The 13821-nt window shown below is 38.4% G+C and overlaps 1 protein-coding gene across 2 annotated transcripts in view; it reads left to right on the top strand.

The window, feature by feature from the left end:
* Nucleotides 1-13821, top strand: part of NLN (neurolysin) — a 100502-nt gene that overhangs the window by 25952 nt on the left and 60729 nt on the right. Inside the window, exon 2 of one of the 2 annotated variants that reach the window (XM_082836602.1) lies at nucleotides 12170-12429. In XM_082836602.1, the coding sequence (XP_082692728.1) occupies nucleotides 12170-12429 (260 nt within the window). Of the gene's footprint in view, nucleotides 1-12169; nucleotides 12430-13821 lie in introns of those variants that run through there. The other variant, XM_082836603.1, reaches the window with a different exon arrangement.

Raw genomic sequence — 13821 nt, 5'->3', positions numbered from 1 at the left:
TCTTGTCAATTCTAGTAGCGTATTCTGTATTATTTCTTGGTTAGAAATTCAGAGTTGTGTGTTGAAAGTGCTTTAAAGACAGGAGAAAATGAAGGTGTAGTTGGGACTGAAATAATAGAGCCTGGGAGTTTGTAGGGGGGAAAAAAAGCCTAGAGTTTAATCAGACAGTAGGAATCTCGGATTTAATCTAGATTTTCATGTTCACATAATTGCAGGTAATAACTCCTGTAGAGAAAGACAAGATCATGGTGTATTGCCTGCTTTCAAATTTTGTAGCTCTCAGTTGCAAAAAGTCAATAAAAAATCCTCACCAGATTCTCAAGGGTACAAGCACAGTTGCTAGAATGACTGCAGGTGCACTGGTTTTCCCACCCAAGTGCAGTTCTCCAGGGCCGCAGAGACACTGAAGGGGAGGAAGAGATCAGTGTACCAGCATCCGAAGTACTGGATGAGCTTGAAATCGTAATAAAGGAGAAAAGGAGGGATACTCAGCAAAAAAAAACTGTGCGAGAGGGAAAGCGGAGACCGTGCAGGGAGAAAAATTCTCAATAGATCAAAATGTTTTAGTTAGAAGTATAAGGGAATCCTTCTGTCTCCATTTCTTTTCTTTGGTAACAAGAATTATAAATCCTGAAAGGAATTAAGACAAAATCCCAGGAGGCAAGAAAAGAACGTATAAGATAAAAATTTTCATGTGTTCTGTTGACCCATGAAATCATGATTTCTAACTTCTGTTCCTTTCTTCTTACCCCTTCTACATTTAGGGAACAATACTACTTTAAGGAAGGGGTAGCTTTATATTAGTTGCAGTAGAACTGTACAAGGGTGATTATTGATATAGCTGTTCAGCCAAGGTAGAGCTGCTGACATCTTTTTGTTTTGTTTTGTTTTGTTTTTTGCTGCTGACATCTTTATCAGTTTAACTGAGGTGTGCCGTGGCCAAACACTCAACCTTTTGATAAATGTTCAGAAGTAAATGAAAACCAGTGGAGGTCATCTTATCAGTGAAATGTTTGACATAATTTTCTTTTAAAGCTTAACAATAATGTTTAACAATAATGAAAATTTGTTCATAGTAATTGGTTTGTACTAAGAGGAGTGGTGAAAAAAGCAGGGTATTGAGATGCAGAAGTCTTATGTTTTATTCATCAGTCTCCCTCTTGCTGTTCCCTACCTCAGTAATCCCACGGCCAGTCCCTTCACCTGTACTGCAACTTTCTTGGCTGACTCCTTGTTTAAGGCCTCAGTTCTGTGTATCCATGAGGGATTGTGGGAATAATTATTTTGGAAATTTTCAGCCAACACACTGAACTTCACATCCCTATTATTTTAGGTCACCACCAAGCCTGTGAGACCCTCCAGTCATCCATCATTTCTTATATTCTGACCTCCTTACTTGTTTTTTCTGTGCTCATTCCTTTATCAGTTTTCATTCCTTTTTCCGTTAGGATCCTGTATGAGGCAAATAACATAAAAACACATTCAAACTGCCTTTAAACAATATGCTCACATAACTAGAAAGTCTGGCTGTAGGTCAGCCTTCAGAATTAGTTGATCTAAGTGATCAGTGATGTCAGTAAATATTTGGTTTCCTTTATTCTTCCAGTCACAGTGTTTATTTCATCATAAGTCAGGTTCCACTCTTTCTCATAAGATAGATGCCAGCTACAGTCAAGGACACCAGCTTGCTCAGTTACATTCAATAGGAATGAGACCCCTTTCTCTCACAGGAGTTCTGAGGGTGGGGGCAGCCACCTTCAAAGTTCATGGACTTTGCTGGGGAGGCATGGGTACTGGGAAGAAAATGTGTATGTAATCAGATGGGGAAGAGGTGAATGACTGGACAGCCAACACATATTTAGCTATTGGTTGTACTCGGACTCCTCCTTTGTTATTTCTGGAGCCCTTGTCCCATAGTAAACAGACTCCTCCATTTCTTCATATTCTCTGGATCCTCTCTTCTCCTCTTAACCTTTACTGAAATCCACTCAACTCTGAGGAAAGTTTTCCCCATCTCTGTTTCTTCTACACCCCATACCACTAAGTAAGGAGGAAAGATCCACATCTTCTTTGTTGCCCGACTCCCACCATGTCTCCCGTTATACTCCCAGACCAACACTTCTTCACCATGGTGTAAAAACACCTTCAAGGCTCACGGGACCCTGCTCATGATGTCCTCTCCCACCCGTCTGGTTGGTCCCCTCCATTCTTTGAAGGTTTTGGTTCCTGGTTCAGTCTTCCTTTCTACTCCCAGGCCCAGCCATCAAGCTGCTGATGCCAGTGTTCACATAGACGGTCGGTTCTTTGCACTCTTCAACTCATTTATATCAGTCCCCTTCCAAGAAAGTATCCTGGTTCTTGTCAGGCTTAATCTTTGATTTCTTAAATTCAAACATATCTCTTTTTTTCTTTTTTACTATAACCTAACTACTTCCATTTTACCTGTTTCATTGATTTTACTGAGACTGTAGTCTCTTCCTATCTAAAACAATTTGCTCTGCTCGTGGTATATATGCCATTTCTTCCTACCTCCATTAAGACCTTCCTCCATATGTCTTTTTTTTTTTTTTTTTTTTTTTTGGCAGCACCATGCAGCATGCGGATGCAGGATCATAGTTCCCTGACCAGGAATCAAACACATGCCCCCATGCATGGAAGCACAGAGTCTTAACCACTGGACCACCAGGGAAGTCCCAGTGCTTATGCCATTTAATAATTAATTTTTAAAATTTGTTTCAAATAGAATCATAAAAAATGTTAAATTGCTCAATGTATTCAAAGAAAACATAAATGAGTATTTATTTTCAAATATTTTGAGGTAAGACCAAGGCCTTTTGGTTACGGGTGAATCGCTGGATTGGCATTCCTCACTGTCCTTGAATAAACTCTACCAGAAATGCATTATTTTCATTTCCAGTTTCAGTTTCTTTAAAGTGAAGCAAGAACACTCCAGACACACATAAGTAATCTGAATTCAGAAGCCTTCTGAATCTTTGTAATTCTTTTCTCAATCTTCTATAACAGCAGTTTTTTGGTTGGCTTTTTAGTAACTGTCTTTTTTAAAGTATTCCCAAGATAGTTTACCAGAAAAACAGATCATTCTTTTTGCATGCATTTAATCAGTTAAATATTTAACTTACGTTAAAATGAGTATAGAGGGGTGGAGTCGAGATGGAAGACCAGGAGGATGTGGAGTTCGAGTCTCCTCACAACTAGGGCACCTACCAGGCACTGGTGGGGGACCATGGACACCTAAGGGGGTGGGAGGAACCCCTGAGCGACTGGGTAGGACGTGGGGGGGGTGGATGGGGGGAGGAGAAGTGGAAGTGGGATGGGAGGTGGGTCCCAGGCCTGATCGTCTTCCCTGTAAGGCTCCCTTTCACCATGCTAAGCCTAAGCCCCACCCCCACATTTCCACTCAGGGCCTTACCTCCCTCCAGCTGTGTGGGCCCCTAGCCTAGGCCCCGCCCCTGCCTAAGCCCTGTCCCCTGCCTAAACTCCACCCCCACAGCCAAGGCCTTTTCTGGCCTTTTTTTCTTTTTTTTCATAAATTTATTTACTTATCTTATTTATTTTATTTTTGCTGTGTTGGGTCTCCACTGCTGCATGCGGGCCCTCTCCAGTTCCGGCATGTGGGGGCCACTCCTCGCCGCGGTGCATGGACCTCTCATTGCGGTGGCCTCTCCCGCTGTGGAGCATGGGCTCCAGGCACGTGGGCTTCAGTAGTTGTGGCATGCAGGCTCAGGACTTGTGGCTCGCAGGCTCTAGAGCGCAGGCTCAGCCGCTGTGGCGCACAGGCTCAGCTGCTCCGTGGCATGCGGGATCCTTCTGGACCACAGCTCAAACCCACGTCCCCTGCATTGGCAGGTGGATTCTTAACCACTGTGCCACCAGGGAAGCCCCTGGCCTTTTTTTCTTTTCTTTTCTTTTCTTTTTAGGCTGTGGTTCTGTTTTATATTTTTATTTTTTCTAATAAGTTTTTTATTTTTCTACTTTTATGTTATTCTCTATTCTTTGTTGTTGTTCTGTTCCTTTTGGCTTGCTCCCCCCACCCCATTTTTTTTTCTGTTGTTCTGTTTTATCTTGTTGTTGTTACTTCTCTTATATTTTTGTTTTTCCTAATATATTTTTCATTTTTCTAATTTTATTTTTTATTCTTTGTTATTTTACTGCTCCTTTTTTTTTTTTTTTTTTTTTCTTTCACTATGCCACATGGCTTGCAGGATCTTGGTTCCCAGGCTGGGGGTCATACCTGAGCTCCTATGGTGGGAGCATCGAGTCCAAACTGCTAGACTACCAGAGAACCTCAGACTCCAGGGAATATTAAGCAGAGTGAGGTCTCCTGGAGGTCCTCATCTCGGCACCAGAACCTGGCTCTACCCAACTGCCTGCAAACTCCAGTGCGGGATGTCGCAGGGCAAACAACCAGTAAGACAGGAACACAGCCCCACCCATCAAAAAGAATGAGAAAACAAAAAAATATGTTACAGACGAAGGAGCAAGGTAAAAACCTACGAGACCAAATAAATGAAGAGGAAATAGGCAACCTACCGGAGAAAGAATTCAGAGTAATGATAGTAAAGATGATCCAAAATCTCAGAAATGGAATGGAGGCACAAATCAAGAAAATACAAGAAATGTTTCCCCTAACATGGGAAAGGAAATAACCACCCAAGTCCAGGAAGTGCAGAAAGCCCCGTACAGGATAAACCCTAAGAGAAACACATCAAGACACATATTAATCAAACTGGCAAAAATTAAATTCAAAGAAAAAATATTAAAATCAGCAAGGGAAAAGCAACAAATAACATACAAGGGAATCCCCATAAGGTTATCAGCTGATTTTTCAGCAGAAACTGTAGGCCAGAAGGGAGTGGCAGGATATATATAAAGTGATGAAAGGGAAAAAGTCTACACTCTACTCCACAAGGATCTCATTCAGATTCAACGGAGAAATCAAAAGCTTTACAGACAAGCAAAAGCTAAGAGAGTTCAGCACCACTAAACCTCTAGGAGGGAAACACAAGAGGAGAAAAAGACCCACAAAAACAAACCCAAAACAATTAAGAAAATGGTAATAGGAACATATGTATCAGTAATCACCTTGAATGTAAATGGATTAACTGCTCCAACCAAAAGACACAAACTGGCTGAATGGCTACAAAAATAAGACCTGTATATATGCTGCCTACAAGACACCCACTTCAGACCTAGGGACACATACAGACTGAAAGTGAGAGGATGGAAAAAGATATTCCATGCAAATGGAAATAACAAGAAAGCTGGAGTAGCAATACTCATATCAGATAAAATAGACTTTAAAATAAAGACTGTTGGGCTTCCCTGGTGTCGCAGTGGTTGAGAGTCCACCTGCCGATGCAGGGGACATGGGTTCGTGCCACGGTCTGGGAAGATCCCACATGCCGCAGAGTGGCTGGGCCCATGAGCCATGGCCGCTGAGCCTGCGCGTCCAGAGCCTATGCTCCGCAACGGGAGAGGCCACAACAGTGAGAGGCCCGCGTAGCGTAAAAAATAATAATAATTAAAAAAATAAAGACTGTAACAAGAGATAAGGAAGGACAATACATAGTGATCAAGGGATCAATCCAAGAAGAAGATATAACAATTATAAATATTTATGCACCCAACGTAGGAGCACCTCAGTACCTAAGGCAAATGCTAACAGCCATAAAAGGGGAAATGGACAGTAACACAATAATAGTGGGGGACTTTAACACCCCACTTACACCAATGGACAGATCATTCAGACAGAAAATAAATAAGGAAACAAGCTTTAAATGACACAATAGACCAGATAGAGTTAATTGATATTTATAAGACATTCCATCCAAATGCAGAATACACTTTCTTCTCAAGTGCACACGGAACATTCTCCAGGATAAATCACATCTTCGGTCACAAATCAAGCCTCGGAACATTTAAGAAAATTGAAATTGTATCAAGCATCTTTTCCGACCACAATGCTATGAGATTAGAAATCAATTACAGGAAAAAAACTGTAAAAAACACAGATACATGGAGGCTAAACAGTGCACTGCTGAATAACCAAGAGATTGCTGAAGAAGTCAAAGAGGAAATCAAAAAATACCTAGAGATAAATGACAACAAAAACATGACAACCCAAAACCTATGGGATGCAGCAAAAGCAGTTCTAAGAGGGAAGTTTATAGCAATTCAATCTCACCTCAAGAAACAAGAAAAATCTCAAATAAACAATCTAAACTTACACCTAAAGCAACTAGTAAAAGAAGAACAAAGCAAACCAAAAATTAATAGAAGGAAAGAAATCATAAAGATCAGAGCAGAAATCAATGAAATAGAAACAAAGAAAGCAATAGCAAAGATCAGTAAAACTCAGAATTAGTTCTTTGAGAAGATAAACAAAATTGATAAACCATTAGCCAGACTCATCAAGAAAAAAAGGGAGAGGACTCAAATCAATAAACTTAGAAATGAAAAAGGAGAAATTACAGCTGACACCACAGAAACACAAAGCATCATAAGAGACTACTACAAGCAACTCTATGCCAATAAAATGGACAACCTGGAAGAAATGGACAAATCCTTAGAAAGGTATAACCTTCCAAGACTGAACCAGGAAGAAATAGAAAATATGAACAGACCAATCACAAGTAATGGAATTGGAACTGTGATTTAAAATTTTCCAACAAACAAAAGTCCAGGACCAGACGGATTCACAGGCAAATTCTATTAAACATTTAGAGAAGAGCTAACACCTATCTTTCTCAAACTCGTTCAAAAAATTGCAGAGGGAGGAACACTCCCAAACTCGTTCAAGGAGGCCACCATCACCCTGATACTAAAACCAGACAAAGATATCACAAAAAAGGAAAATTACAGACCAATGTCACTGATGAATTTAGACACAAAAATCCTCAACAAAATACTAGCAAACAGAATCCAACAACACATTAAAAAGGTCATGCACCATGATCGAGTGAGATTTATCCCAGGAATGCAAGGATTCTTTAGCATACACAAATCAATCAATGTGATACACCATATTAACAAGTTAAAGAATCAAAACCATATGATCATATCAACAGATGCAGAAAAAGTTTTTGACAGAATTCAACGCCCATTTATGATAAAAAGACTCTCCAGAAAGTGGGCGTAGAGGGAATCTACCTCAGCATAATAAAGGCCATGTATGACAAACCCACAGCAAACATCATTCTCAATGGTGAAAAACTTAAAGCATTTCCTCTAAGATCAGGAACATCAAAACAAGGATGTCCATTCTTGCCACTGTTATTCAACATAGTTTTGGAAGTCCTATCCATGGCAATCAGAGCAGAAAAAGAAATAAAAGGAATACAAATTGGAAAAGAAGAAGTAAAACTGTCACTGTTTGCAGATGACATGATACTGTACATAGAAAATTTTAAGGATGCCACTAGAAAACTAATAGAGCTAACCAATGAAGTTGGTAAGGTTGCAGGATACAAAATTAACAAACAGAAATCTCTTGCATTCCTATACACTAAAAACAAAAGATCAGAAAGAGAAATTAAGGAAACAATCCCATTTACCATTTCAACAAAAAGATTAAAATACCTAAGGAGGAATAAATAAAATACCTTAGGTAGGAATAATACCTAAGGAGGCAAAAGACCTGTACTCAGAAAACTATAAAACACTGAGAAAGAAATCAAAGATGACAAACAGAGGGAGAGATATGCCATGTTCCTGGATGGAAGAATCAATATTGTGAAAATTACTATACTACCCAAAGGAATCTACAGGTTCAGTGCAATCCCTATCAAATTACCAATGGCATTTTTCACAGAATTAGAACAAAAAATTTTACAATTGTATGGAAACAAAAAATACCCCTAATAGCGAAAGCAATCTTGAGAAAGAAAAATGGAGCTAGAGGAATCAGGCTCCTGGACTTCAGACTATACTACAAAGCTACAGTAATCAAGGCAGTAGTGTACTGGTACAAAAACAGAAATATAGATCCATGGTATAGGATAGAAAACCCAGTGATAAACCCACTCATCTATGGTCACCTAATCTATAACAAAGGAGGCAAGAACATACAATGGAGAAAAGAAAGCTTCTTCAATAAGTGGTGCTGGGAAAACTGGACAGCTACATGTAAAAGAATGAAATTAGAGCACTCCCTAACACCATACACAAAAATAAACTCAGAATGGATTCAAGACCTAAATGTAAAACTCTTAGAGGAAAACATGGGAAAAACATTCTTTGACATAAATCTCAGCAAGATCTTTTATGAACCACCTCCTAGAGTAATGAAAATAAAAACAAAAATAAGCAAATGGGACCTAATGACTTTTGCACAGCAAAGGAAACTATAAACAAGACAAAAAGAGAACCCTCAGAATGGGAGAAAATATTTGCAAACTAATCAACGTACGAAGGATTAATCTCCGAAATATACAAACAACCCATGCAGCTCAATACCAAAAAAACAACCCAAACAAAAAATGGGCAGAAGACCTAAATAGACATTTCACGAAAGGAGACATACAGATGGCCAAGAGGCACATGAAAAGCTGCACAACATCACTAATTATTAGAGAAATGCAGATCAAAACTACACCTCACACTGGTCAGAATGGCCTTCATCAAAAAATCTACAAAAAATAAATGCTGCAGAGGGTGTGGAGAAAAGGGAACCCTATTGCATTGTTGGTGGGAATGTAAATTGATACAGCCACTGTGGAGAACAGTATGGAGGTTCCTTAAAAAACTAAAAATAGAACTACCATATGACTCAGCAATCCCACTACTGGCCATACACCCTGAGAAAACCATAATTCAAAAGGACACATGTACCCAGTGTTCACTGCAGCACTATTTACAATAGCCAGGACATGGAAACAACCTAAATGTCCATCAACAGATGAGTGGATAAAGAAGATGTGGTACATATATATAATGGAATATTACTTAGCCATAAAAAGGAGTGAAATTGGGTCATTCGTAGAGATGTGGACGTAGAGACCTACATCCACATCTCTGCGAATATAGGGATGAGTTTGTCTTACAGAGTGAAATGTCAGAAAAACAAATATTGTATATTAATGCATATATGTGGAATCTAGAAAAATGCTACAGATGGATGAACCTATTTGCAGGGCAGGAGTAGAAACACAGACATAGAGAACAGGCATGTGGACACGGGGGGAAGAGTAGGGTGGGATGAATTGGGAGGTTAGGTTTGACATAAATACACTACCATGTGTAAAATAGATAGCTAGTGGGAACCTGCTGTATAGCACAGGGAGCTCAGCTCAGTGATCTGTGATGACCTAGATGGGTGGGATGGGGGTAGGGAGGGAGGTTCAAGAGGGAGGGGATACAGGTATACATATAGCTGATTCATTTCATTGTACAGCAGAAACTAACACAACATTGTAAAGCAATTATACTCCAATAAAAAACTGATATAAAATAAAATAATTAAAAGGAAATGAGTATAGTAAGCATAAACAGGTTTTGGAGCAATTAAACTTGACTCTTGGTGAGTATATAACTCAACTGGTTGAAGGAGAAATGTGGAAATACATTGGAAAATAATCTGCCAGCCTTGAGTGTAACCATCAACCAGTATGTTTCACATAGACAGTATCAGTTATTGTAGAGAGACAGTTAAAGGGGGTCAGTATTCTGGCTTCTCCTGTGTTAAAAATGCACCCTTGTATGTCTCAGCCCCTTATACTGCGTTAGCTCTCCTTGTTGTCACAGCCAGCTCTATGGAGAGTTGCTGAGGTGCACTCTCTCCAGTTCTTCACCATCTCCGTAGCCCTCGATCATAGTAATCTGACTTGCACTTCGGCCACCCCCCTAACACTGCTCTTGCCAGTCATCAATGACGTTCCTGTTGCTGAATTCAACAGAGACTCTTGTGTCTTTCTTGAGATTTGTACAACATTTCATACTGTTATTCACTCCCTTTTTCAGTGCTTACTTTTCACAATTCCTAGAACCCAACCTACTTGGTTTTCTTTCTACCTCAATGCTTAAACTAGAGTTAGAGCTCTGTTGTTCTTCTGTTCTCACTCTGCAAATTCCCTTGGGCTAGTTCAACCACCCATGTAACTCCAATTACATTTCTTTTTAATATCTATCTTTTTTTGGTTGCGTCAGGTCTTAGTTTTTGGTTGCGTCAGGTCTTTTTAATATCTATCTTTTTTTGGTTGCGTCAGGTCTTAGTTGAAGCCCGGCTCTGTGTAGTGCCGCGTGGGCTTAGTTGCCCCACGGCATCTGGGATCTTAGTTCCCCAACCGGGGATTGAACCGGCGTCCCCTGCATTGCAAGACCGATTCTTAACCACTGGACCACCAGGGAAGTCTCCTCCAATTACATTTACTAGTAATGAATTCCACTTATGTGTGCTATAGCCGCTTCAGACTTGGCACGTCCAAAACTGAATTTCCCTTTGTCCCACCAGAAAGCCTCCTCCTTCATCTGAGTCCCCTGTTTTGGCGACAGAGCCTCTGTCCATCCCTCCAATTCCAAGACAGAAGCCTGGACGTCATCCTTGAGTATCTCACCTCCTCCCGACATCCATTCAATACCAAGTCATATTGATTCTTCTTAGTGAATATCTACTAAATCACTCCAATTCCCCCTATTTCCTAGTTAGGTATACCATAATATTATGCCCCAGTTACCATTATAGCTTCTCTCTGGGAATGATCTCTCTTTTCTAAACATTTCAACTCACTATAATTTGAGTGATTTCTTTAAAATGCATGTCTTTTCTCATCTCTCACCTGATTAAAACCCTTCAGTGGCTCTGTCATTGCCTTCAGAGTAGGTTTGAACTCAAATGATTCCCAAGGCTCTTCATTCTCTAGTCCCTACTTAACTTTTTCAGATTTTTCTTTCCTTACAACCTTTGACCTGCACATTGTTCAGATCTTGGCTTGCTCACTGTTCCTTCTAGAAAATCTTTCTGGAAAAGCTCCTTCTGTGCTCTTTCAGAGTTCTCCATGTTGGCACTCATCTCAATGCAGTACAATTACCCATTTATCAATTAGTCTTCTCCATGATATAAATAGCAGGGTCCCAGTCAATTTGCCTTTTTATCCTTTGTGCCTGTCACAATGACCAGACACAGTGCATGCTCATAAATATCTGTTGAACAAATGACATTAAACAAGTCAGTTAGCCTCTCTGAGTCTCAACTGCATCATCTGTTAAAAGGGAATATTGTCCTGCCTATGGTTGTTTGGGGGTCTTGTAAGATAATAGGAATTAAGTTTAGTATTGTGGTTAAGAGAGTGGGTTCTGGATCTGTACTACCTGGTTTTTAATCCTAGTTCCCACCATGTAGCCAGCTGTGTGACCTTGGGCAAGTTACTTAACTTCTCTGTGTTTTAGTTACTTTGGCTAAATGGAAACAACCACAGTATCTGTCTCATAGTATTGTTGTGGGGACTGAGTTAATAAATGGAAAGTAATTAATACAGTGCCTAAATACAATAAATGTTAGCTATTAATTATAATATTTTTATTTATAAGTTCTAGAATTATATATTATAAATATATATACACACATATGGCATCAGTTTTTAGTTTCAGTGTTTTAAGTGGGTAAAGGGTTGGTATCATTCCTTTATCTTTTAGGATAATACCATAGCTATACCAGATTTTATTTTTTAAGTCTTAAATTCAAATTGCCGTAGTTGATTTACGTGAAATGTTGGTAAAACATTTTTTAAATTGTTGTTCAATATAGAAAGAATTTTGAAAATGTTTCCTTGCTGAATATCAAACTATTGATTCTACATACATAGTAGGTGGATATTAGCACAGGAAAAATGTTTAAGTAAGAAAAATTACTGGTTTAATTTATAAAGGACAATTATTATATCTTTGACACCTAACTTTATTTCTCTATATGATTTAATTACATAAGCAATTCAGTGTTTGGAAAGTCCAAATTCCATTAACTCTGTAACTATTCAAGAAAACAAGGAAGTAAAGAGCATTTAGTTTTGTGCATATGTATTCACCTGAAAGAAATTTGCTCAATTTTAGTAAAAAGTTCTTTTTCCTTTAAAATTTAATTAGATAATACACATTTGTGTGTTGACTTTGGACCAACAAAATGCCTAATTTTTATCTTTTTTCTGATTCTTCGTAGAATTGGTGGTTCCAGGATTTTGTTCAGAATGACTTTAGGAAAAGAAGTGATGTCTCCTCTTCAGGCAATGTCTTCCTATACTGCAGCTGGCAGAAATGTTTTAAGATGGGATCTTTCACCAGAGCAAATTAAAACAAGAACTGAGGAGCTCATTGCACAGACCAAACAGGTGTACGATAATATTGCAATGCTTGACATTGAGGAAGTAACTTACGCGAACTGTTTGCAGGCACTGGCAGATATAGAAGTGAAGTATATAGGTGGGTAGGATGCAAAAGCACATCAATATTTCATTTTGTGGGCATCATAACCCATTTTATGCTTCCTGTCTTGGCAATTCATTTTCCAATTTTACAAGACATTGATTTTTACATGATGATTTGTAATTGCTTAAATGATTAATGATTCATAATTGCTTAGAATTATTTATATTACCTGAGTTAAAAATTTTTATTATGTGGCAGAGGTGCTGTAAAATGTACAGTCTCATTACAACTGCTTTCTGGAGAGCAATATATATCAAAACTTTTGAGAAGTTCATACCCTAGCCCCGTAATTAATTCCACATCTAGGCATAATCTAAAGAAATAATCAGATATAGGAAAAATCATGTATAAACTTATGTATAAACAGGTACTCTATCATAGGAAAAGCTTGGAAACAACCCCTAAGTGTCAACAAGTAGAATAGCTAAATAAATTATGGTACATTCACCCTCTGTAACATTATGTAGCCATTAAAATCATGTTTAGGAGACGTATTTAATAACATTAAAAGGACAGAGAAAGAAAACAAATTTTAATAATGGCCAATATTTTTGGTACTAGGTTTATAGTCTTTCTGTGATTTGTAGATCACTTTTGGTTAAACATGAATTCTTTAAAGTTATTATAAAAATGAACACATTAAATTTAGTTTCTTTATCATTAATATTTCAGTAGGGATATAATGGGTACATTTTTATACATTTGTATTTCTTTTTAAGATATTGTCCATCTGTCCCACCTGTCTAAATGCTAATATATGGATTAAGACAGTGATCACAAAGATAAATGATCCAAAGGAGACTTTCAGAACAATTGATAATGGAGCTAAGATAAATTTGATATTTTAAGTGATCTTTCTCAAAGAACAGTGTGTTATTTGGAAGCAACCATTCATTGTTTTTTCAGGTTTATAGTTGACTTTTCATTTACTCTTCATGCTTTTCTCTATTTTCCATATTTCCTACACTTAAAATATATTATTTTAATAATATAAGTATTAAACCCTTTGAGGTGTAAGGAATGAAGATTCATGCCAGTTTTCTCAAAGAATTGGATATATTTTGTAGGATAATTATGGCTAAACAACCTTGGCTGTGTAGCCAGGCATCATAAGAACATAGGTTGTCTGTAGAACTGAATTATCATAAGCATTTGTATGGATTCTGGAATTTGGAAGGTTGTCCAAAATCCTGCACAGCCCTAGTGACCTAGTCATCTCTTTTTCCCCACCAAGAGTTCCCTACCCTATGTCCCACCATAATAGGGACTTGGCTACTTTCTCTTCCCTCTGCATTTCTGTTTCAGTTTCTGCCTCTTAATACCAACTGCTTCACTCTCATTAATAGCCACTAAATCTTGCTACAAGCCTTGAGCTTAAACTCTTCA

This window comes from Leucopleurus acutus (genome assembly GCF_964270905.1).
Source record: "Leucopleurus acutus genome assembly, chromosome: 3".
Lineage (NCBI taxonomy): Eukaryota > Metazoa > Chordata > Mammalia > Artiodactyla > Delphinidae > Leucopleurus > Leucopleurus acutus.
Note: the sequence above shows the minus strand (reverse complement) of the source record. Positions and strands in the feature narration are given on the sequence as shown.